General features: G+C 40.6%; 1 protein-coding gene across 4 annotated transcripts in view; it reads right to left on the bottom strand.

Annotated features, from left to right (window-relative positions):
- The window catches only part of agap3 (ArfGAP with GTPase domain, ankyrin repeat and PH domain 3), a 136013-nt gene that overhangs the window by 16420 nt on the left and 94809 nt on the right, over positions 1-24784 (bottom strand). For 3 of the 4 annotated variants that reach the window (XM_058392460.1, XM_058392466.1, XM_058392445.1), the window contains exons 12-16: positions 17189-17353; positions 8244-8405; positions 1872-2026; positions 1296-1386; positions 912-1134 (exon numbers count right to left, since the gene is read on the bottom strand). In XM_058392460.1, coding sequence (XP_058248443.1) covers positions 912-1134; positions 1296-1386; positions 1872-2026; positions 8244-8405; positions 17189-17353 — 796 coding nt within the window. Of the gene's footprint in view, positions 1-911; positions 1135-1295; positions 1387-1415; positions 1773-1871; positions 2027-8243; positions 8406-17188; positions 17354-24784 lie in introns of those variants that run through there. The other variant, XM_058392453.1, reaches the window with a different exon arrangement.

Genomic DNA, 24784 nt, shown 5'->3' with positions numbered 1-24784 from the left:
AGCTGACAGTTGACTGTGGAATATTTAGGAGCGAGGAAATTTCACGACTGGATTTGTTGCACAGGTGGCATCCTATCACAGTTCCACACTGGAATTCACTGAGCTCCTGAGAGCGACCCATTCTTTCACAAATGTTTGTAAAAACAGTCTGCATGCCTAGGTGCTTGATTTTATACACCTGTGGCCATGGAAGTGATTGGAACACCTGATTCTGATTATTTGGATGGGTGAGCGAATACTTTTGGCAATATAGTGTATAAGTGCAGATGTAAGTATAAGTGTAGGTACGAGGGTAGGTGTAGGTAGGTGTATAAACAAATGTAGGTAGGTGTAGGTTTAAGTATAGGTCTAGGTACAAGTGTCGGTACGAGGGTAGGTGTAAATGTAGATACAATTGTGGGTGTAGGTACGAGGGTGGGTGTAGGTGTATAAGTGTAGGTACAATTTTGGGTGTAGGTACAAGAGTAGGTGTAGGTACAATCGTGGGTGTAGGTACGAGGGTAGGTGTAAGTGTATGCATAGGTACAATTTTGGGTGTAGGTTGGTTTTGGTATGAGGGTAGGTGTAGGTAAGGTACAATTATGGGTGTAGGTACAAGGGTAGGTGTAAGTGCAGGTGTATGTAGGTATATATATAAGTGTGGGTGTATGTATCGGTATAGGTGGAGGTGTAAGTGTAGGTTTAGGTGTAGATGTAGGTATAGGTGTATATATATATATATATATCTATATATCTAAGTGTAGGTGTTGGTGTAGGTATACCTACGAGGGTAGTTGTAGATCTAGGTGTATATATAAGTGTAGGTATAGTTATAGGTGTAGGTGGAGGTATAGGTGTCAATATATAAATGTAGGTATAGGTGTAGGTGTGTATTTATAAGTGTAGGTTTAGGTAGAGGTGTAGGATTGTACCTGCTGCTATCAGCTCCAGGTTTGGTATATCCCTCCAGTGCTCCCTCCCACACACTGTTAGCCATCGCGTTTCCGATAGCCGTCATCACCATGCTCAGCTCCACGGGCCAGTCGTCCAGGTCCAGCGAGCGCACACGTGACAGGTGAGTGCCCAGGTGGCGGTGGATCCCTGAGCACTCGATACAGATCAAAGCACCGAGGTTCAGACTCGCCCAGTCTGGGTCTAGACAAGAAATAGAAAAAAATTTAACAAATCTGTTTACACTGCAACACATCGTCTACTACAGACACCATACGGAAAAAATAAATAAATTAAAAAAAAAACTGATATCTGTTGCATCAAATTGAAAGCACACACACACACACACACACACACACACTCACTGGGGGAGTCGCAGTCCACACAGAAACTGTTTCCTCTCACGTTCCTGATGGACTGGATGGTCATGGCGTCGCTCTGGCTCCCTAATCGTGACTTGAGTGGAGGAAGATTAAGTTAGAGATCACAAGAATAAAAGAGTGTGTGTGTGTGTGTGTGTGAGAATGGGATAGAGAGAGAAGATGAGACGTTCAGTATTAAGATGAAAATGAGACCTGTCAGCCTTAATAACAGATTACCCACAATGCACCATCTGTACTTACACGCACACTGCAAGAACTGAAAGCTGAGAGAAGAAATACATGCGTTTAAGAATAAACTGTTTCATATACGATATATTATGATCCAAATATCCTTTTTATACACTTTTATCAAGCAAAATCATCAGATTAAGCTCTGAACTAGTGTTGAAGTTGATTCTTTTGATGTGGAAGTCCTGCTTTGATATAATTCCTAAACGATGTTGGTCCCACATTAGGCCCCTGAGGAACACCATTTTAATATATTAGCACATAAAATACGATGTAAAGCAAATCCGATTATGACACGTAAAAATATATATTGAATTTTTTTTTTTTTACCTTATTCTTGCTACTTTCACATGACTGTAAGCTGGCAAATATCTGACTCTCGATGGCTTGGACCCAAAGCTCTCTCTCCTCATAGGTAGATGCCTCGAAATGCCACATCTGTCCAGTCAGTGACACGATGATGAACTCGAACGACTCTTCTTGCTCTGAAAACAAGAAGACATTTATTTTAGCCTTTATTTTATATTTTATTTTCCCATAAGAAATGAAGTAAATGCAAATCAGTTCCAGTCACCCATATATATGACCAATATGACCAATACGAAGCGTATGTAAACTGTATGGTTGCTTAAGAAAGAACTGACCCAAGCCAAGCATTCCATGTCAAGGGTCCACACAGGAAGTCATGCCATCAAGCTTGAGCTAAAAATAGAACAGACCGCCCAAGCCACCAAACACAAACACCTTTTTTTGTCAACAAAAAAACACCTGAAAAATCACCTAGCTTTTTAACCCATGCCGAAGGCAACGTTGCTATCGTGGGTTTACTCTTTCAAAACAGCTTTCCATGGCTGAAATTTTTTTTTTGTAAAATTTGTAAACCTTGGTTGGCTTCGCTTGGCTTTCCACCGTTGGAAACAAGTTTAGAACAGCCAGCGTTGCAAATTTCTTGCAAAATTTCAATTCTTAAGGAGAAAATTAATAAGACCGGGCATTCGTATTCCGAGATTCCACTGTCTGGACACAATTCACAAAAGGTAAGCAACCATCGCTGTCTTTGCTTCTGCCTCTCTCCAGACATCATAATCCACAGAGACAGCAAAACACATATTTTAGCTCTGAAGCTAAAAAGACAGCAATAGAAGGCAAACATGAGTTCCTGTCATCAATTCCAGTAGCCGTGGTACATCAGCATAATAAAAATCGACTCATTTACAAGGTAAACATATCCATTAGAGCTTTTATCTCATTATCATCCAATCGCATTACAGAGCAAGCGCCTAACTAGAATCTAATGTGGGTTAATCATTCGGGTCGTGCTAATTTCCACATCACAAACACGAGGCGAGACAAAGGGGCGCGCATCGGCCGACGCAACAAGAGGCGAGAGGTGAGAAATAAACCATCAGCTCAGCGATAATTTGCTTGATGATCATTTTACAGCCATGATGACTTTAACACGTTCATAATGATCAGATGAGCATCGGGAATATTTGGGAGTATTTAGCTGCTCGGGTCATCGGAATATTTTGAGTATTAGTCTTAAATCAGAGCCAAAAAAAATTAAAAATAATTACATTGCATAATGATTGATGGAAAAAAAAAACATTTTTGGAGAATTTACCAGTAAGACATTTAGCACTTCATACACTGATTAATGTCCCAGCTAGATAAATATTTCTTCTTACAGAAATCCCACATTAATTGCTTTCCTATCAGAATTACAATCTAGTACGAGGAACCAGCGTGCCAGAGAACAGATGTACGATTATACAGAACACGTCTTATTCTTCGGCACAGCTACACAGCCTCGAGCTGAAAACAATAATCCAATTAGCTCTACACCATCTTCAATTATCTGATTTCATTCACGGGACTCGACTCCAGGCACAAGATCGATGAAAAGCCAGGAGGTGTGTATCTAAATCAAGGACTAAAGGGTGAGGGAGCAGTGCCCGGCCAGTAGTAATTCTCTGTTTACTTTTCAGGCCGTGTGCGCCGACTAATTATGATTACATATCTCCTAATTGTTGATTAATTTTCCTTAACTGTGGCTCGGACCGTACTTCTGGCTGTGTTGCAAATGACAGGTTTGTTTTTAAGACGCTCGTTCTAATATGAACCCCGAGAAAGGAAACAAAGGGTGTTTGGTGAAGCAGGTGTAAGCAAAAAAAATTTACGGAGATTGCACTGCTTTAAATCTAATACTGTTTATCGTGCCCAGAACACCATGAAGCATGGTGGTGGGAGCATCATATTCAGAGCTATCCTTGGCCTCTTGGTTGGTTCTTTGACTTCTTAACTCATCATTGACTTTTGGTGGATGGCCTTCTCTAGATCAGGACTGTACCATGTTCTTGCACGGATTGTAAAGAAAGATCAAGCCCAAACCCTGATCGATACAGGTTTCACAATCAAAGTGGCATTCAAAGTGTCAAAGTGTACGTTCATGACACACCAATAGTCCACTGGAATTTCGGGTGAGCACTTCTGCAAGAAACTGTACCTTTAAAATAATTTTGTTTCTATGACACTGATCGCCGTACAGCTGTCCTGAATGCATCTATCTGGGAAAGTAAAAAATTTAAGAACGACACACTCCGGGATCTTGCCCACGTCCATTTTCTCCTATATACGAGCACTGCATACAGCTAATTATAAAATAAAAGCTGTATTTCTGCGATGTAATTACATAGCTAGCTAGTTTAATTACATGCTGCTGAGCACTCTGTCCTCCGAGTAGGGTCCCAGACTTAAGGTCATTTTGTAGCGGTTATAAAAACTAGCATAATGTTCTACACGCATTTGTTTTCTCCATGGTTTTCTTCAATTATATGTCCTTCCCGCTGTAGTGTGTAAAGTACTTTGATAATGCTAATACGTACACCGACATAATTATCTGGAATTCCAGCGGGTCCTATGATTACACACCTATGAATCTGAACACAGCCAATTACCTTGTTGGCTGGTCATCTGAAAAAATTGCCATTACAAACAGGTAATTTCCATATGGAAATCTAAAATATCAAGCTTCAATTGCCAGTGGTTTGAAACAAGCAAATAAGTGCCAAACTAAGCCCGGTGAAGTCACATCCTAATGGTTCTGGGTCTTAAGGGAAACCTGATTTTGAGAGATTTGCAAAATAACGTTTTGGAGAAACACCTGAACTGTATTAATATTCTGGCAAAGCTGGTTTAAGTGGCATGTGTAATATGTACTTTACTTTTTACTACAATCTTGAATAAATCCAATCAATACTACTTTATGGATGGCCAAGCTGTAGCTTTGCGTCAGCAACAAGTATTTAAAAAAACAACAGAGATATAAAAGAGAAGCAGCTCCACAATTCAATCTGGGTGCAGTGAGCGAGGGTAGAGTGATGTACCCTAATTAACACAATTAAAAAGGAGTTCAAGATAATGACTAGGGGAAGTGAAAGTGTGGTATTTCCTCTCTCCTGGCTCCCTTCCAGATTCCCATGCATCAGAAATTCAACGGACAGCTTTTTGGTCTTGCTCACGTGGTAACTGCAAACGATGGCTCCCATTAGCAGCTTTAATCGAATGTAATTGGAGTCGTTAACCTTACAGAAGCTCATCAGCACTTCGCCATTGTGCAAATATTGTGACGTGTTGGGACACGGTGCTCTACGGGAGACATATGGTGGACAATCTGCTAGCTCAAATGTTATGGAAAAAGATAAGGAGAGTGTGTGTGGTGGTGGTGGGTTATGGTTGGTTGGTGAGTGATTCATTCAAGTGAATCTTCCGATTCTGATTGGAGTCTGGGAGCAGATGCTTTGATTCCAGACCCCCGGGCTTGTGGGATCTTCTCGCACTGACCACAGCTGGACTAGGCAGCGTGTCCCGATTGCTATTCTGTCAGAGTCCGGTGCCGTGATTCATCAAGTCATCTGTATGGCAAAGCCGTAAGGGTTCTTTTACCCCCCACCCTTTTGATACCATACGGTATTCTTATACATTCCGAATCCACGACTGGATCAAACATACTTCAAGGCAAAAAAAAAAAAAAAAAAAAGAGATAAAAGTGGCTGATAAAAGGTGCAAGGTGCTAGTCATTTGCTGTGAATTAACAGGCAGTTGGGAGGAACCGAGTCCGCTGGTGCCATCTGTAAATGTCAGCGCTGGCGCTTGCTCATTTTACACATCATTAAAGGCAATATTCCTAACCTGTATTAGAGCAATCAGCACAGGGCCATTACCAAGACAAGCCTGGGGGGACACAGGCCAAACAGAGAGGAGGAGAGGAGACGACAATGCGCTCTCTATCTCCCTGCAACACACAACAGTCGCAGGAAACAACCTCATGCCTACACACATACACAAACAATATTCGTGTAATGAGATATACGGACAATTGGATAAGCATGGCTGTCCTTGCCGCGCACAGGCGCGCATATACCTAACACCAGTACTCTCCAAGTCCGAGCCTGTGTTTGTCTGGGCGTGTGTGTATGTGACTGTGTAGCGTGGCATGCGAACAATAATCTTGTTATTTCTGCCTCCGAAGTGCGGCCCTCCACAGCAGCTCCATTAGAGAGGCAGGGGCTCGAGGGAGCACTCGGGGAAACGAGAGCGGGTTGGAGAATGACAAAACAAAAGTATTGAGATAAACACCCTCCATTAGGCCAGGCAGTTAAAGCTTCATTTGCTACCGGCCGCTTGGACTCCCAGCGAGGGAAGAGTTAACCCTTTATCCACTCCAACCAACACGGCTGCGATAGAATAAAAAGTACCACTGTGGAGGAAGAGAACTGATGCTGTAAAGCTGCCAAAAATAAATAAAAGCCATCAGAGACGATTCTTGCTTTCTGGGGCAGCTCGATATACTGTGAGGTTTCTAAAAGTACAAACAAATCTGTTCAACAGTTGTGACCTTATACCAAATAGATGGAATTTATCAGTGTGACGTAATTCTTAGATCTGATTGGTAGATTCCGATTTCTGGTTTCTTTGTAGCATGAGTGTATATTTTTGTCTTATTATTTGTCTTAAGGTGGAGAGAACCTTAAGATTAATAATAAAAAAAAGTGAGAGATCCTGGTGGGCTGTTTATAGCTGCTAACTTAGATCATGACAGGAACCAACTTCTGGGCATTCCACATGTGTTGTGAAAGGAATACAACAAGAGCTGTTACCGGAAAACTATCGACTTCAGGGTGGAGCTGTAATGGCATCACACCACCCAGTTATATTTTATTCCTTACTTTAATATCATTAGACACAAAAGCCACTAAATGGTTCTTAACCCCACTTAATAATAGGGACTAACCACTTTGCAAACCCATAGTCCTGGTTTGTGTAACCTGTGGTCATTAAAAAAAACACACTGAGGCATAATGTAAAGGTGACAAGATGTAACTATTAGTAGATTAAATATCCACTCAAACAGATTCTTTCCAGAGTAAGGGAAAGGGGGGAAAAAAACCTTCTTTAACCTTTTTTCAAAAGCTACCGCACATTTGATTTATGATGCTTCAAAACAACTAAAATTCAATTTCTGCATTCAGTGCTTGTGATTGCCTCATAAATGAGATAAACTGATAGCAATTTATTCAAGGATCCAACCCACCTGTCTCACTCTCTCTCTCTCTCTCCCTCCCTCACACACACACTGTGTCTCCACACGAATGCCTCCCGTACTTAAGCAATATGTCTGTATTCTGCATGCGCTCACCAGAACAGACATGCGTACGCTAATAGAACGTTTCAGGGAAGAAGCAAGGAGGAAGAGATGGCTCTTGATAGAAAGCAAAAGTTTTTTTCTTTTCTTGTTTTTTAAAAATGCCATGACTGTCGCCTCACATTCAGGCCTCATGGATTTGACAGTATTCCACATGTAAAGTCGGCGTCTTCTAAACTGTTCCCTGATACAGGAGAACAATGAGAACCCTCCATGCCTGTAATCCCCCTTGGGCCCTTAATGTCAGACATCACTCACTACTAGGCCATTAAAACCCCTTTAACACCCTTCAATCAGTCAGCGGACTCCCACTGGGCTGCATCGCGCCATGTAGTCTCCTCTTACACCTTTACAGCTTAGCTGTAGCTACCCAAGACCGGGAACCGCATCAGATTTGGCTATAAGCTGACGCAACAATAACGGCGATGAGCAAAATCATTACCGTCATGACACACTGGTGACAATTCCTGAAGGACAGCACACATCAGCGTGATTGATTGGCCCCCTTGAGTGCGAATAGCCTGAGAGAAGCGCTTTTGTTTTCTCAATGCCACCCAATTATGGGTCTTCATTCGTCACACAGGCCGTAGCGATGGCACGCAGGTGATGAGTTAGTGACATATTATCTCCGTCACCGGGAACAATGGCATGAATCAAAGCTACAGAAAGAGGGCCAGTCATGCTTTCAAAGAGGTATATGATCAACCGGGTATATTGGGGACATCATGGTTTGGATGGCAAGCTATTTACGTACTCTTTGAAAACAGGTTCCTTGGGGGTTCTAGCTTTCCACAGGGTGAGGAAGGGGAAAGGGAAACCTTCTGTTCACCATAGAACCTTTATATGTTCCTCCAGGGATTAAACTAAGACAGGATGGAGTTTGTTTTCTAATAGTATATAAACAGTTCCAAAGAAAACCCCATTAAGAAGCTAGAACCATTAGCAATCCACAGATCCCTTGAGAACCTTTAAGCATAATCAGTGAGTACATGTTTTACCTTCATTCCCTGCAGATAGCCCATCTGGTTTGGTGATGCCGGTACTCTTTTTCCTCCTGTGCTTTTTGCGGTTGGCATGCGGCGAAGGAGGTGGCTCCAGTTTGGGACTTGTGGGTCCGCCCAGGCCAGAAGCGGCACTGAGAGAATCCAACGTCCCATTGGCTGGAGAGAAAAAAACAAAACTAAGGGTTAGCAAGGAGGAAGGCACATTACACAAGTCTGACAGACCATACTAGGATTTACGTTCATCCAACAGACAACAGGTCTTCCGAAGAACTTGATCTTTGGTTGGAGATCATAATCTTGTTACACTTATTTTGTAAACCAATATAATCATTTCTGTTTTTATGCCTCAGTATGAATAAAAAAAATCCCAAAAAACATTAGTCAGAATCCAGAATTCAGCAGCACCGTGGTATAAAGTGATCCATGTTAAACTGCCACTCTGTAATGGCTTGAGTGGGGTGTGTAACTATGATGGTGTGTCTGTATGTGTGTGGAGGGTGTCAATAGGGACAATAGGTAAAGAGTGGTCATATTTCTAAGCCTCTTGACACTTGGACATCACTTTTCCATCCCTCTAGGACACCATTATCCACAAGTCCTGGGGCAGAAGGGCCTTGGCAAAGCGGACCTCATATTGCTACACCCTCACACACATTCGCACTGTGTGTCAGATACTGGCAGCCCCTCTATTGTCTTGGCATCAAAAGCTCATTGTGGTGGTACACACTCTATTCATCTCCACAGGCCTGGGGTGGATGTGTGTGTGTGTGTGTGCGTGCGTGTGTATGTGTGTTTGTGTGTGTGGACAATGGTCTGGGAACATCTGAAAACCCGTGGTGCCAAACGCTGCATATTCTAATGGCGGTGACGACCATTAGCCGGCGCGGAACATTAGACCTAATTTGGAAGATCCCTTCGGGGAGTGCAGGCTTAGCACCGTCTTTAAGAGAAGAGAAGAAGATGGCACCCATGTGGGGGGTAGAAGAGCCTCAGCTACAGCCTCCACATCTGCCTTGGGCTTCACATGGTTTAGCACAGAGCTAGGCGCGTGCTGGTTTACAATTTTCGCATCACATATTTAGATAACTACCTAACCTTTCAACATGGTGCACAATGTTAACATGTTATTTAATTAAAAACACATCAAGGTCATAATATCAGGAGTTCTTTTTGTATGGAATACATGTGACATTAGTTTATTTGTAATTGTTTTCAAGCTTGGCATAGTAAAAAAAAAAAAAAAAAGAAAAAAATAGTCATCATCACTTATCATTTGCCTAGTCATAGCTTCTACACCACTCCTTAACCTTAAAATAAGTTCATGATTAAAGGTTCTGTCTCCAAAACATCAATTTTGAGCATATTCTGATAAGAAAATCTTTTGTGGCAAGATTATATGTCAAACCTTTAAGAATTCCACAGAGGGGAGAAGAGCCCAGTTGACTTTGAAAGGCACTAACTGGAATCTTTTTGATAGTGTATGGGAGATATGAAGGCTCCAGTTAACAACTCTTCATCAAACTAGAACCATTAACAATCCACTGTACCCTTGTGCATGATGTCATTGCTGCCACACTATCATAACCTTGTCCCATTGCCAATTCATGGCCAGGGTCTTGCTGGTCTGCTACCAAGTACAAGTGACATCAGTGGCTAAAGAAAGGTTGACATTTGATATGTTGCCATGAACAACAATTTGGGAACACTCTGACCCCTCCGATTTTCTTCCCAATTTGGTCTTGCCTGTTTCCACCTCCTAGGTAACTCTGACCTATCTTCATGACAGCTACCATCAAGACCTGTTGAAAGTGTTTCCTCTGAGACAAATTCAACCAAATCTTTTTTGGTCTGCTGCTCACGCTGCATTATGCGGTAGTATAACACACTCAGAAAAAACACTCTACCCTCTTACGCATACAGGAACTCAAAGATAGCCAGTGTTGCTATGACTATCAGGGGCAAGAGTGTATGACCATCCTCCCCAGAGTGCATGGCTGGGTTTCCCTTTCTTGCCTCCTGCCTGGGGAAGACCCATTTTATCTGTAATTACACCCAAATGAATGGGAGCCACACTGTTAACATCATCATCTCGAAGTTTGGTTGAATCACTGTCTAAGTCGATGGTGGAAAATCTAAAGGACTTGACTTTGGTACCGGACCTTCTCAAATGCAGCTGGTCAAAACCTCCTGTGCCTTTAATTAGGAAACATTACATCTGATAACATAAATATATAGCTCTTAAACCGGTGGCTGAAACAAGAGATATCACTTTACAAGTTTTACTAGTTCCCTGAAACAAATCAGCAGCATGGCCACGAAACAAAAAGGGATAAATTTATCACCAACTCCAAACTCAGAGTGGATAATCAGACAAAAACCAGTCGAGTGCTGCACTGGTAAAAGGCGAAGCCAATGATTGCTAATGAGAGGAGCCACCATTCAAAGGAGGAAGCCCAATTAGAACAGCTTTATAATGAATAAATAATGAAGTGAAGGGAATACAGAACACAACGGGATTTGAGTTGAATGAGGAGTTTAACTGTAATTCTCTTCATCGAGGATGGCCATTTTGTTTACTATCTTCATAACTGATCATCCCAAGATGTCAATGTGTTAATATAAGGAGGTGGTTGTTTCATAGTGATAGCACCTGTATTCAAACTGTTACATCCCCAAAATGGACAATTTTCCAATAAATTCTCATCTCTGATTATCTTATTCCTCTTAGATCTTAGCAACTTTCCATCTTATACAATTTTTATTCAAGAATAACTTCATACCATTTATGCATTTACATGTATGGCATTTGGCAGAAGCCCTTATCCATACATGAACTCAGAGGCAGTGTTGAAGTGACTATCAGGGGCAAGACTGTATAACCATCCTGCCTCCTGCCCTATGTGATTTAACATGGCACATCCTCCATGAAACAAGGTAGTTCCTGTTCCTACTTACATTATACCAGCTATAAACATTACCCTCAACATACCCTCACTAGTAAAACTCCTCTATGGAAAAACTACAGACTATTAAGCCTCCCAAACCTGGAGACTCCATCTTATTAAATAAACGAGTCGAACTGATGGTGAATTAGATAGAGTGCACCTGACCAATCAGAATGGAGAATGGTATAACGAGAAATACTTCAAACTAGATTCATAAATAGATCCAAGAACAATAGTTGTACAGGCATCGTTGTTTTGCTTTATCCTCCCAGTTACAGTCCTTTTTTGCTATTACAATTATTATTACAGTGACTGAAGCCGCAAGCAAGCAGACTGTAATTACTACGGCGATAAGAACGTGGCAGGAGCTGACGCTTTTCGTCTCTCGACGCTGCTCCCATCATTGATATTCATGACTATTAGGTGCCGTTCGCGCTCGCTCGTTCTGAATGGAGAAGCGCGGCGCACAGCTGCCACACACGTTGTGTTCGGCGTCGCGAACGTCTGTTTCAATTTCCACACTCCTCTTCCCCAACAGCCCCCCCGGGACCAATCATTAGCCAGAGCAGACAGCTGGGGGCAGAAGGGCTCCTGAGAACACCGTTCACACACACTCGCATACACACACACACACACACCGTATGGCGCAGAGGGGGAGAAAACCCAACCTGTTCGGTGCCAGAGGGTGTATTGTGTTTGTAGCGTGAGGTTAAAGTGGAAGCTTGCCCTTGTCTCTCACACAAGACCTGTAATTCATTCATATGGTTTGATTCACACAATCAAAGTCAGTCAACGGACGACCGGCGCTCAAAAGGCCTGCGAAGGGTAACGGCTTCAAATTGGAGACTTTTTTAAACCCCTCGTCAATTATCATTCAGGAAGAGTTTTGGAGAGCGCGCAACTTCCATTAGAAGCATCATCATCATCTAGCGCTGTCATCATCTATACACTGGAAAAGGAAGGCTCTGATAGTTAACGATAAGTCATTACAGTAAATAAGAGGAGAACGAATTTTCGGAAGGATGTTGACTAGGACTAGCTTTGGAATAAGAGACCTTGGACCTAAAGTGCCCAGGTGAGACACAAGGGCAAGAGCAAAACATGATCACTATTTCCACCAGTCTGTAAAGAGTTAACCTGTAATATGATAGCTATATTCTAGACTTTTTTTATGTAATGCATCCTCGGAGAAAAGGGATTAAGAGGTCCGCAGAGCCACTCGCCACCTAGTTAACCATCAATAACCTGCAATTTGTCCCCTATTCAAATCGCAGCGCTGACCTGCTTAATTACTACTCATATGTTCTGATGTAGACCGCTTCAAGATTAAGAGCCAAAGTGGCAGACCAGCCAGCTCGGCAGGAAGTGCGGTGAGATCAGTTTGGCATTAGAGGCACCGTCGAGGAGCTATAATGAAGCACGGGAGGAATCTGCAGCCATTCGAGTCCGAAACGAAGGTTTTTTCTTTTTTTCCACCTTCCCCCGAGCAGGAGGCGGAGGAAAGAGGTGGCGAGCTAACCTGCAATTACAGCCCATTACCATCCCGGTGGGAACTGGAACTTAAAAAAGTGCCGTGTTCTGGTGATGAGGGCGAAAGGTGGAAACTCATTTCTTTGTCGGAGCGCAAGTGTGGACGGACTTCCTCCGGTAATTCGAGAGCGCACAGGGTGCAAAGCGCTATTTTTTTTTTTTTTTTGTGATGAAACCCCTCCACCCCTCTGCATCACCCCTCCCATCCGTAATCAAAGGCAATAGCAGCAATTAATGGAAATGGGGGGAAAAAAAATCAAAAAGACAGGAAAAAAAAACCCTGAACACAATCACCACCTCCTTCTTATTATAGTCAATTAGAACGCGCTAATCAAGGTGCAGGCGGCTGCTCTCGGCAAACGAAATGTCAAACTTCATTACGGCCGCGCTCGCAGCCTCTTCACCCGCCGCGGGGAAGCGTCACAAGCTTCACCCTCCATCCCTCCCTCCCTCTTTCCCTCCCTCCAGCCCTCTATCTGCAAATCCAGAACGAATGGCAATCATTTTCAAACGCGTTTGTTTAAGCACATGAGAAGAGCCATGAGCTAATGGTAGCGGTAGTAGTAAGAAGATACGATTACTGTAGATAACAAGGTCCGGACACTCAAAGCTGCTGCGTTTGCTGCTTTTTAGATCATAGCACTGCTGAATTCTTCAATCTGATTGGTTCATTTTCTGTAACAGAAACTCTGACAACTCAGTTCAGTTCTTACGAAACATGGGCATTGGAAGGAGTCTCCAGTATCAGCACTTTGTACCCATGGGAAACCATTTCTCGGTGCCACAGCAATCAATGTTATTTTGGTTGAATTAACTTCAACAGGAAGTAAACCTATCTCACTGATAATCTGGAAAAAAATGTAGCTATAAAAGGACAAAAAGTACATCCATGAATATGATTTCTGCAGCATTAAAGTCAAAAATAATCAACTTCTGAGAGCCGCCGCTTCGTCGCTGTACCCTGTCACTGACTGTTTCCCACAATCACCCGGGCCTCATTTCATGAATGGTGTCGCTCTTTAAATAAAATGGAGAAGCCTCCTCGCTTACACACATCTTATGTTTTTGAGGCTCCATCAATCTCTGAGCGCTCGTCATCTTCCTCCATCATTCCATCTGCTGACCTTCAACCAGCCAGAGGAGGATGACGACAAGTTAACGACTGCCGTGCGACTCGAGTGTATCTAAAACGGCTAAATAGAAATAAAGCAGAGCTCGATTTGATGAATTATGTATCGACTCTGTATAACAAGTCGTTCTTGTTAGAATTCCATGTATGACCTATCAATCACCAAAGCTCTTCCTCCTGCACCAAACAAACACTCAGAAGAAAACGACTTGTCCAAATGACTCCGTTGTGATGTTTTTAACCTCCTAATTTTAGCTACGATGCCAAATTAGATTTGAGAGAAAGGAAGTGTTTAATAATCTAGAGTCAGGGTTCTCTAAATGGGACTCGGAGAACCCCAGGGGGTCGGTACATTGTTGATTATTTTGTATTTTGTTACAGTGAAGAAAAATCTGAATTTGTCACTGATAAAAAGATGGTTTTGATCATTTTTGAATGTTTAAAGAGATTTATCAAAGTTGTAGTAACTTAACAAAACAAGTAGAAATACCTATTACAAAAAAACAAAAAAGAAAAGCAAACAAAAAAATTACATCAAAATAAATTTCATTAATGAAAATTAAAAAAATGTGTAAATTTGGAAAAAACAGATTTTAAAAAAAGTCCAAACTGGAAAAAAAACCCATCGAACAAAAAAAAAGAAGAAGAAAAAAAGAGGAAATTTCCAGAAATAATAATAATAAAAAAAAACTTTTTATATACTAGTAGTCTGAATATATTTTCAAAATAGCAGTGCCTGGCTTCAAAAAGTCTACAATCAACAAGCTGGAGAATTTTAAACTCTCCCATAACTGGAGATTAGATCAGACAGATATTATAACACTTTAATCATCAACACATGAGATCTGATCTTCGTGTAGTTCCTTGCAATCTTAAATCGATTCTGTTTGTTGAAGGAAAGACAACTTGCTTTGTGGACAACGTGTAACTATAAAGGGATAAAAAACAGACATATTGTTCTTTAATGACTCTGCTGTAGTGAACACAGTTAAATGTAACTACAAAACAGATAAAAACAGCGTGTGCTTTAATAACCCAAAATGGTTCATTGTTGCAATTTTGCTCTGGTGTAAAAGGAAGAGCGGTTAGAGTTCAACATTACTATAAATGGATAAAAAGTAGTTTCATTTTTTTGTTAATTAAAAAAAATGTCGTCACTGGCAATTAGCTTTGATGTAGGAGGAACAAAAGTCTGATAGAGAGGTTACTAGAAATGGATAAAAAGTATTTCAAAAGGTATGACTTCCATTAATAAAAAATAATAATTGTACAGCAAATTGCTGTGGTGTAAAAACAAGCTTATATAGATTTATATAGATATTAGAGAGAGAGAGAGAGAGAGAGAGAGAGAGAGAGAGAGAATAAATGGATAAAAACTACATGTCCACGTAATATATTTATAAATCGTTTTCGCATAAATGTCCACCTTAATGCTTTTGTGATGGGAATAAAAGCTCTGATGGGAACACACACACACACACACACACACAAACAAACATGCAGGGAGCGACAGTGCTCATTGGGAGGGCAGCGGCCCTGCGAGTAATTCTGCTTTGGGGTGTGGAGCTGATGGGCGCAGGCGGGGGGCCGATGGCGGCTGAAATTGATTGTTCGACAGGCGGAGAGACGGAGAGAGAAGAGAGAAGGGTGAGCGTGTGATGTGTTCAGTCTGCAGCACCACGGGGCCACAGTGTGTGTGCTCGTAAAGAGCGCTCTTTAAACTAGCGGGAGAGAGAGAGAGAGAGAGAGAGAGAGAGTGGATTCGTGTGAGTGTATGTGAGAAAGTGAGAGAGAGAGAAAGGATGAGACATGAAAGAGAAAAAGAGTAAAGTGTGTGTATGAGTGTCAGAGAGCGAGTGCGAGAGAGAGCAAGAGAAAGAGAGAGAGAGAGAGAGAGAGAGAGAGAGAGAGCGATGGAGCAGCCACTAATGAGAACGACGAGTGTGCAAACATGCATGGAAATGACTGTTATTCTGTTGATGTGCATTTAAGTGCTTTTTTACTGCCAGCCGACAAAGAGATGGAAATAACCAGTGATGAATGTTGCCCCCGTAAAACATTCATTTTCCCCACACAGGAGGGAAAAAGGAAGAAGGGAAAGGAAGGACGGGGGAGGAAAAAGAGAGAGAGAAAGAGAGAGAGAGAGAAGTGCAGCATTGTTACGCCTGGCAAATATATTATTTGATTTCAGTCAAGTGCACTGACAGGACAGAGGAAAGGCAGAGAGAGAGAGAGAGAGAGAGAGAGAGAGAGAGAAGAGAGAGAGATAGAGAGAGGGAGAGACAGACACTGAGAAAGAGTTGTGTGTGTATATGAGAAAGAGAGAGAGAGAAATATCCTGTTCTGAGAACAAAGCTGTAATTACTGAATTAGGATGATTACAGATTCTAATTCCACATGTGACAACTTCTTCACAATAAAACTTTGTAACGAATCAGTTCACGATGCCCGAGTGGCACGTCGCAGAAACCCCGACACCCCCCCCCGCTGCTCGGCGATCGGCTAGCTTGGCTTCAACACGTCGTCTCGTTTAATTATATATCGGAAACGTCCTGCAGATCCATAGCTATGCCGGCACAATTAAACCCAACGAGCTTAATTACACAGAAAGAAATCATTTACAAGATAAACAAGAAGAGCAAAGTGAGCTAATGACCGGCGAGACGTAACCATAGCAACAGCTGTGCAGTAGTAATAATAATAATAATAATAATAATGAAAATAATAATAATAATACAACCAGTTGAACTGTTACTACTAACAACAATAACACTAACAAAATAAATAAATTTAACAAACAATAATAATAGATACAAACTAATGACAAACAAACAAATACTACAACTAATAAGAATAGTAATAAATATAATGCTTAACAAATACTAACAATAATGTTCTTTTTTTAAATAAATAAATGCATACTAACAACAATAATAAAAAAAAAAAACTAAATCATTCCGTTACTACTTATAATAATAATGATAATAATAATAAAAATAATTTAAAAAAATAATAATAATTTATAAATAAATTGAAGTATAAACAGATAAATAGAAATAAACAAACAAATAAACAAATATGTTAATTTATTTAACATGATAAAAATCTTTAAATAAGGCTTTAAGCTTAACTTGTAGAGATTAAGAAAATAAAAAAGAAGAGAAAAATACAGGTTGTGACTCGACATGTGGCCATTAAAAACCCAGTAAAGTTAATCATCATAAACTCTATTCTTCATTTATACTCAGCTTCTAAAAAAAGTTTCTGATTTTGTGTTTTTGGAAGCAGTGGACATCCTGTGTGTGTGTGTGTGTGTGTGTGTGTGTGTGTCACACCTGAAGCACAGCTTGTGTTAACTGCTTCATTCCACTGCTCAGCACTGGACACAGAGAAAGAGCGTTGGTGCATTCCCTCTTTAGCCCCACCCACAGAGGTCATGCCCAGTCCAGAGGCCACGCCTCCAGATTGCAGAGAGGTACTGCTGTTCGAGTGAGAAGCACCTGAGAGAGAGAGAGAGAGAGAGAGAGAGAGAGTAATTTACTACATTTCAGACAAATACAACACACAAACAGCTCCATAATTATTGGCACCCTGGTAAAGACTACATAAAAAAAAAGTTTACTCAAATAAAAAAAAGTCTTCATTTTATCTGACTTTTAGTAAAATCAAGAGTTTTTTAAAACAGAAAACACGACTGCACATTACACAAGATTAATCATCTCAAATATAACACACAGAACTTCAACAAAATCTAATCGTTTGATCAAATCACAGCGTCTTCATTGAGTCCCGGGGGCGCGTAAACTTTCGCACACGGCTGAATCGTGTCCAGTCCGAATGTTTCACACTGATATATGACTCTGAGTCTAAATGGAATTAAATCACGTATTTTATTTCAGTACTTTCAGGTCAATATCTGTATCCGAATATTTAGGGGTGGATTTTTTTTTTATTGTAATTTTTTTGGGGGGAAGAATTTTTTTGCAGGGGTCCCTTTTTTCTTTTTTTAATTTTTGAGAACCACATTTGGGGACTGTGTTTTTCCAAGGAACACTTTTTTTGAGGGTGGGTTGGGGGTATATTCATATGACAGAAGGGTTTTTGGTGCCATTATTATGGGTTTTTTCTTCCTTAGAAATTTTAACCTAATAAATAATTTATAACTTTTCATAAGTATTTTAGGGTTAATAAACAATTAATAATAATTTAAAATTATTTATTTACATTTAACAATAATTAAAAGGGTATTTTAGGGGGTTTTACTCCTAAATAATTGATAGTTATTTTAAGGGGTATTTTTTAGGAGTGTTTTTTGGTGGCAGTTGGAGCGGATATAGTAGCAACATGTATTGAGGCGTTCTGGGCATTTATTTGGGGGGGGGGGGGTTGTTTCTGGTGGCAGCAATAAGATTTCTTTATTAGGATACATGGGGCATTTATTACAGGTTTTCTGAGGAAGCAACAGCCATTTATTTATAGGGGCATTTGATATTGGGGTAGTTTCTGTGCATCAGTTGTATAGTTTGTGTTTTTTGGAGCATTTTCGGGGGCACTTTTCTTGGTGGTGGGCTGTTTTTTTTTTCCATTCGACCCTATCTGCCTGAAGTGTGTGCTGTTAAATATACATCAATAATAAACAAGCTGGCTGTAGTCATCATGCACTGTGATTAATGATTGTACACTTTCCTCCCCTACAGATGCGCTACACGTCCTCTCCATTTGTCTCTCGGCTGCTCGTTCTCTCCGTGATGGGGTCTGCCACTTCTCCGTGTTCATCTCTCTGCGCTACATGAGCAGTCGCCTCCTCCTCCGCTCTCTCCCTCACTCCCTCTCTCTCTCATTCCCCCTCTCGGTTTCTGCCACTAATTAGCCCTTAATTAACAAGATACACTCGGAACAGTAATTAGCTCTCCCCCCCACTCGCTGCCAGCCACATCCATCTACCCCAGCGGCATTCCCGCCTGCCTCCAATCAGAGGCGCCCGTCATTAGCGCCGAGGCCGGGGCGGGCACCGCATGGCGTCCTCTCCCTCCGCTCCCGCTGCTCCCAAAAAACACACGCTGGCCCTCTCAAACATTTCAGCGACGACTCTTTAATGATTTTTCCCTTTGGTTCGAGTCAAAATGACCTGTTTTTAATTGTTTTCCACGACACGAGCCTCGTTTGCGTTACAGTATTTGTCTTACACTATAAAGGCTCGCTATGACCTGAAGGTTACTGAAGGTGGCGGGGGAAAAAAAACAAAACAAAAAAAAACACTACTGACAACGGAGAGTGAAATGTGCTCGAAAGAATCGTTTGGTGATTTGATTCAGGTCAAAATGAGTCAATTAAAAAAAAGGAAAAGAAGAAAAAAAAAAACTTTATTATTAAATTCCCCCCCAATTTTATTTTTTTTTTATGGTGTTTTGGGGACAAGTTTGTGGAAGGTTTTTTGTGAAGAATCATTTTCAGGGGCATTTTTTTTGGAGAGGTCTATTAGAAGATATTTGTAGACATTTTAGGAGCCATTTTTGGAGTTAAATAATTTTAAGGGATTTTTAAGGGAAATGTTTTTTAGGTTCCTTTTTGGGCAGATTTAATTTTTTGAAGAGGGAATCATTTGTATTTTGAAGCTATTTTGTCAGGAGACTTTCTTTGGAGACAGTATTGTTAAAGCATTTCTTAATGGAATTATTATCTTTTAGGGGCAGGTCAGAAAATGTTTTTCTTTTCGAACAGATTTTTTTAAAGGTTATTTTTTAGGGCATTTTTAATGCCACTGTTAAAAGTTGACAATACTTTAAAAGTTTATTCCACTGTTCAAAATGTAAAAAAAGACTATAGAATTGCCATAAATGCCCCTAATTGGGTAAATAAATAAAAGAAATCAACAGAAGAGTGAGATAAGAGAGGATCCTGACGTTACCGCAGCCTTCGGCGGTCAGTGAGAAGCTCATGTCTCTTACATCAGCTTTATCGTCTAAATCAACTCCCTGATTCCATGTAGGACCTCATTAAACCTTCCATTTGTTGACATTGGAGGCGGATATATCAGGCGCTTTAACATGACAAGATAAGATAAGCCGCGAGATAATTCAGCTGCCCCTCCCCCGTGCCCAGATCACAGCGTCTAAGCTTATTCAAGAATTCGAGAACAGCTATGCAGATGGTCCACAAAAATAATCCTTAAGAACTTTTTTTTCCCCTTAAAAAAAAAAAAAAAAAAAAAAGCACGTTCTCGGCCATCTGTCTTGACGCACTTCGCAGTTAACTTCTCTGTTTTGTCTTTTGTTTCCTTTCTCTGCCGCTCTCTCTTCCTGTTGCCTCCCTCCATCGCTCTAATTTAGCGAGCACGCTCCTCAGCGTGAGACAGGAGCTCTCTGCCGCTCCCTCCCTCCGAGAGACGCCCTTCCCCTACGGGCACGGCAAGATTAATATTCCTGCGCCCAACAAGATAATTACCGACACTAATTAGACATGATTATGCGAATTTGATACACTTATTACTCCCGCTAATGGCTACGACGCATTAGGCTAACAAGAGCCTGTGCTAGCTGAGGTTTGCTTAGCGCTAGCGCCGAGCGAGGAGACGCCTCGGCACAATCAGGAGCAATTCGTTAGTAATTGAAAGAATAGAGGGTATTCTTACGCCTGTCACTTTCGCAGACGTGTAATCACATACTGCATTGTTGACGGGAACGTTTTATTACTTCTGTCATAATATTGCCCCTGACTGCTTCTTTGCGCGTCTCTCGCCACGTGTTTAAGTGAGAAGGGACGAAATTAAATAAAGCCGCGCTGCGATTATCACTCGGATAGACGCCTCTGCTGCTGGATGCCGCCGGTAATTACTACGCATTGTTTTTACTCCGAGCTCCGCTCAAGAGAAACGGATTCGGAGAAAGACGAGACACGTGACAGCATGCTAGCAAACGTCATACTGATGGAAAACGGTCACAAAAACACGTTTGGAAGTTGTGAAGGAAAATGTGGCTTTTTGGGGGAAATTTTTTTTGGTTTACAGAAAAACTTTTGAACCTCAAACTCAGTCGTATAACTTTGAAAGATATAGGCTATTTAAAAAAAAGGTTAAAAAACATACATAAACATCAACAGAAAATTGTTACACCTTAAAAACCTTTTTTTAATGAAAAAAAAAAAGTTTAGGTAAAAAACAAACAAATAATAAAATAATATAATAAAAAAGAAGAACCTCAAAAATATAAAAAAAGTCTAGTAATAAATAGTCTAGTAAAAACAAAAAGCAAAACACCACCAACAAAGGAGCTAAAAATAGTCATCCAACAACAACAAAAAAATAACCTGTTTTTTCCACCGAAATTCTCATTTGAATAACTTTTTTTTAAATAAAAAGAAAATAGCTAAAATTGTATATAATATAAAAAAAAAAACATATATACAAGCATTTCATGTCAGCTTGAATGGGCAGAAAGCAAACTAAAGACTTCTTGATTGTGTGTGGAAGGAACGCTCCATATACTTGCACTAATCACCTACAATTAGACAATTACACGATTAGATGATTAGTGATTACTAAGGGGGTGGGTGATGTGACACACGAATCATAGCAGCGTACTCGGAGTCGATTCTACAACACGCTATATGCATCACAATATTTTAAAGCCCGCTAACAAACTGAGAGCAAAACATACGTGGTGTTGTTTAAAATATTTAAAAAAAGAATAATAAACATTTTTTAAAAATGTTTTTTTTATTTTTATTGTGCCGAAGAATAAAAAAAAAAAGAAGTTAATATTTTATTAAAATAGAAGACATTGCATAAGCTGCTTCCACAATTTGTAACAAATAATTTAATAATTTATATGTGATGTAATTTTAAAATTCAAACACAATATCCTACATGCTAGAAAATAAAATGTAAATTAGGAAAATAATCAACAACTGGGTGGTGTGATGAAGTAGACTGTTACTGATATTCCCCTGAAGTTGATTCACTTCCTGTCATGGATTTATTCCTCTTAAAGCCGAGCAATTTGCAGATGAGTCGAAACTTTTATTTATTAAAAGTACTTTCAATTTAAAGGTTTGCAGTCATGTTTAACACAGCTTGTTTTTTTTCTCTCAGTTTGTCAAGCAATGAAAATCTGCACTGTGCTGATGACTCTCCCATGCAGGAAAGCTGAAGACTGCGACTTTAACACCGGAGAAAAGAAAATTTCACTTCATCATCAACATCTTCTGGGAACTCAACAAGTAAAAAACTAATGAATTTCTAGCCCTCAGTACAAATCAAAACAAACAATGGTGAGAATGTATCAGCACTTTTGCGTCTGGTGCTTTAAAAGATGCCACTTTACAAGCCAAACTTTCACAATTAAGCAAAAATTGGTGTTTATTTACGACCGCGAATAAACGAAAATGACTTTTTTTTATGTCGTGAAATAATATATGCACTACTTTAACTTTAAAAAAAAAAAAAAAAAGAGAGGGAGAGAGAACAAATAATTGACTAACCTCGCCTCATCTCCATCAGGAATTCAACAATCATCTCTAATTGTCAAATTTGATGCTAATGATTGATGAATTAAACATGTCTCTATCAATTAGTCCCTGGCGAACAATTCTGCATAAAAGGGGAGATAATGTAATTACAAGGAGAGAATAATCAGAGGAAAATACGGGGTAGAGCACTGTACTCGCTCCCGCGTCGCCACTTCAGACACACGTCGCCAGGGTTATTAGAACTCCAGAGATAGCAGACTGACACGCCGTAACCCCGGACACACGGCTGAGGCCAACGCACACACACACACACAGATCATGACCACTACTCTAGAATTCACCCGCTCAGTTTACCAGCTGTTTTATTGCCAAAGTTACACAAGGTTTCATGTATAAACTGTAAAACACAAGCAACAGCGACCATTAGTGACTAGAAGTGGGCGTGAACAAATGTGAACTTTATGCAAATACGGAGTGACTCAGTGTACCAATGAGAGTGATGCGTGGTGAAGACCACACACACTGATTCACCTTCATCTTGAAGATATACACTACTGAAATTTGTACACGAAAAAAAAAAAAACCTTCCTCAAGGATGCTGCGTTTTAGCAAAAAAAATCTTATTTGGAATGCTAGCTGAATAGCCACCCAATGATAAACTATCATGGCATTACTATGGCAACCAGTTGGAGGATGTTCATAATACAGCGACTAACAAAGATTAAAAACACTAGATATGTGAACGTAGCACAACTCAGTTACCGCAACAACGTTTATAGTTAAGCTAGTTCGTTATAAGGCATCGATTATCTGCATCGATTAAGTCCTGGTTGCCATAGAAACGATTACATGTTAGAAGGATTATTAATTTAGTATGTGTGGTAGCTTACAAACGATCTGCATTGCTCTTGAATTCTTGCATAAGAGAGTTGCTGTGATTGTAGCCCAGGTCGGGGAAGCGTTGGAGGAATTAACTCACAGCTTATCTTATCTTATTTTTCTTTTTAAGTAACATCATATGAATTTGAAAATATTTGGTAGATTCTGTAATGTGATGATTCCTTAGGCCACTTTGAAAAAAAATCGAAATATTCCTAGTCAAAACACGAACAAAAAAGACTCAAAAAGTATTGCAAATGTCCAAAGGATTTATGCACAGGACAATCTATTGGGATTTTTCATATTTGTTTATCTGTTCAATCTGAAGGATGTGTTTGTATTCCGTGACCCTGCTGTTAGTTTGTTGCTGAAGGATTTGTAGTTGTGTAGTCAAGGCCAACATTGTCCAAGTTGAAGACTAACCGAGAGTCAAGGCCGAGTCTTAAGGGGGGTCAAGACTGACACAAAATGAACGCAAGATCAAAATCAAGACCGAAAACCACCAAAACATTGGCTTCATGTATTATGCATTAACTCATGCACCAGACTTTTTCCTAGAAGAATTACAAAAGAATGCTAAAAGGTTTCCAATCTTTAACAAGAACTCAGAAATCCTACTCGGCAACTTATTTACATTGTTAGCATTTGGCAGACGTCCTTATCCAGAGCGACTTACAATCTTGTTTTATACATCTGAGTAATTGAGGGTTAAAGGCCTTGCTCAGGGGGAATGTGGGATTCAAACTCATGACCTTCTGATCAGTAATCCAGCGCCACCAACACCTCTCAGACCGTCTCGACAACCCCAAGTTCAGCAAGTGATGTCGCCTGATCCGTCCAAGAATGGAGACTCATGGAGATCTATAAGGGTGGTGGTAGCACAAGTGGTTAAGGATTGTTAATTGGAAGGTTTCATGTGGGATTCATGCCCCAGTACTGCCAAGCTGCCACTCTTTGGCCCTTGAGCAAGGGCCTTAACCCTCCCTACTCCAGGAGCACTTCATCGTGGCTCCGACCCCAACCTCCAAAGCTGGGATATGCAAATAAAGAATTTCACCCTGGTGTATTTTAAGAAAAATAAAGGTTCCACTTAGAAACCATGGGGGTTGGTTCAGACTGCTGTGGGCAGGTACAGTTTTGTCTCCAACTTCAGACGGACTTCATGTTAGAAATAGAATGAAGCTCCTAGTTATGCAGTTACACTCTTTGACCATGTAAAATGATTCATAATCGAACTGATGGGTTCCACCCAGATGAGGTCAGGTTCCCTTTGGGAGACTGGTTCCATTGCCAGAAGATATAGTCTGGCAATGGACTCCATTTGGCTTCATCCTTGAACGGATCATGGAAGGTCCCGGGGATCAGGATCACTGGGATCTCACTGAGAACATGCCTGACAATGATTGATGGTGCCAAATGGTACCAGACTCCCAAATATAAGAAACCTATCCTGGTACCATTGGTAACAGACGATATAAGAAACCTCTTAAGGTTTCTTAAATCGTCTCAGGGAGTTTTTTCCTCACGACCATCCCCTCTGGCTTGCTCATTAGGGATAAGTTTAAATTTCAAATTTACATCTTGAA

This window comes from Hemibagrus wyckioides, linkage group LG01, assembly GCF_019097595.1.
Source record: "Hemibagrus wyckioides isolate EC202008001 linkage group LG01, SWU_Hwy_1.0, whole genome shotgun sequence".
NCBI lineage: Eukaryota > Metazoa > Chordata > Actinopteri > Siluriformes > Bagridae > Hemibagrus > Hemibagrus wyckioides.
The sequence above is the reverse complement of the archived record's forward strand: the minus strand, read 5'-3'. Positions and strand labels throughout refer to the sequence as shown.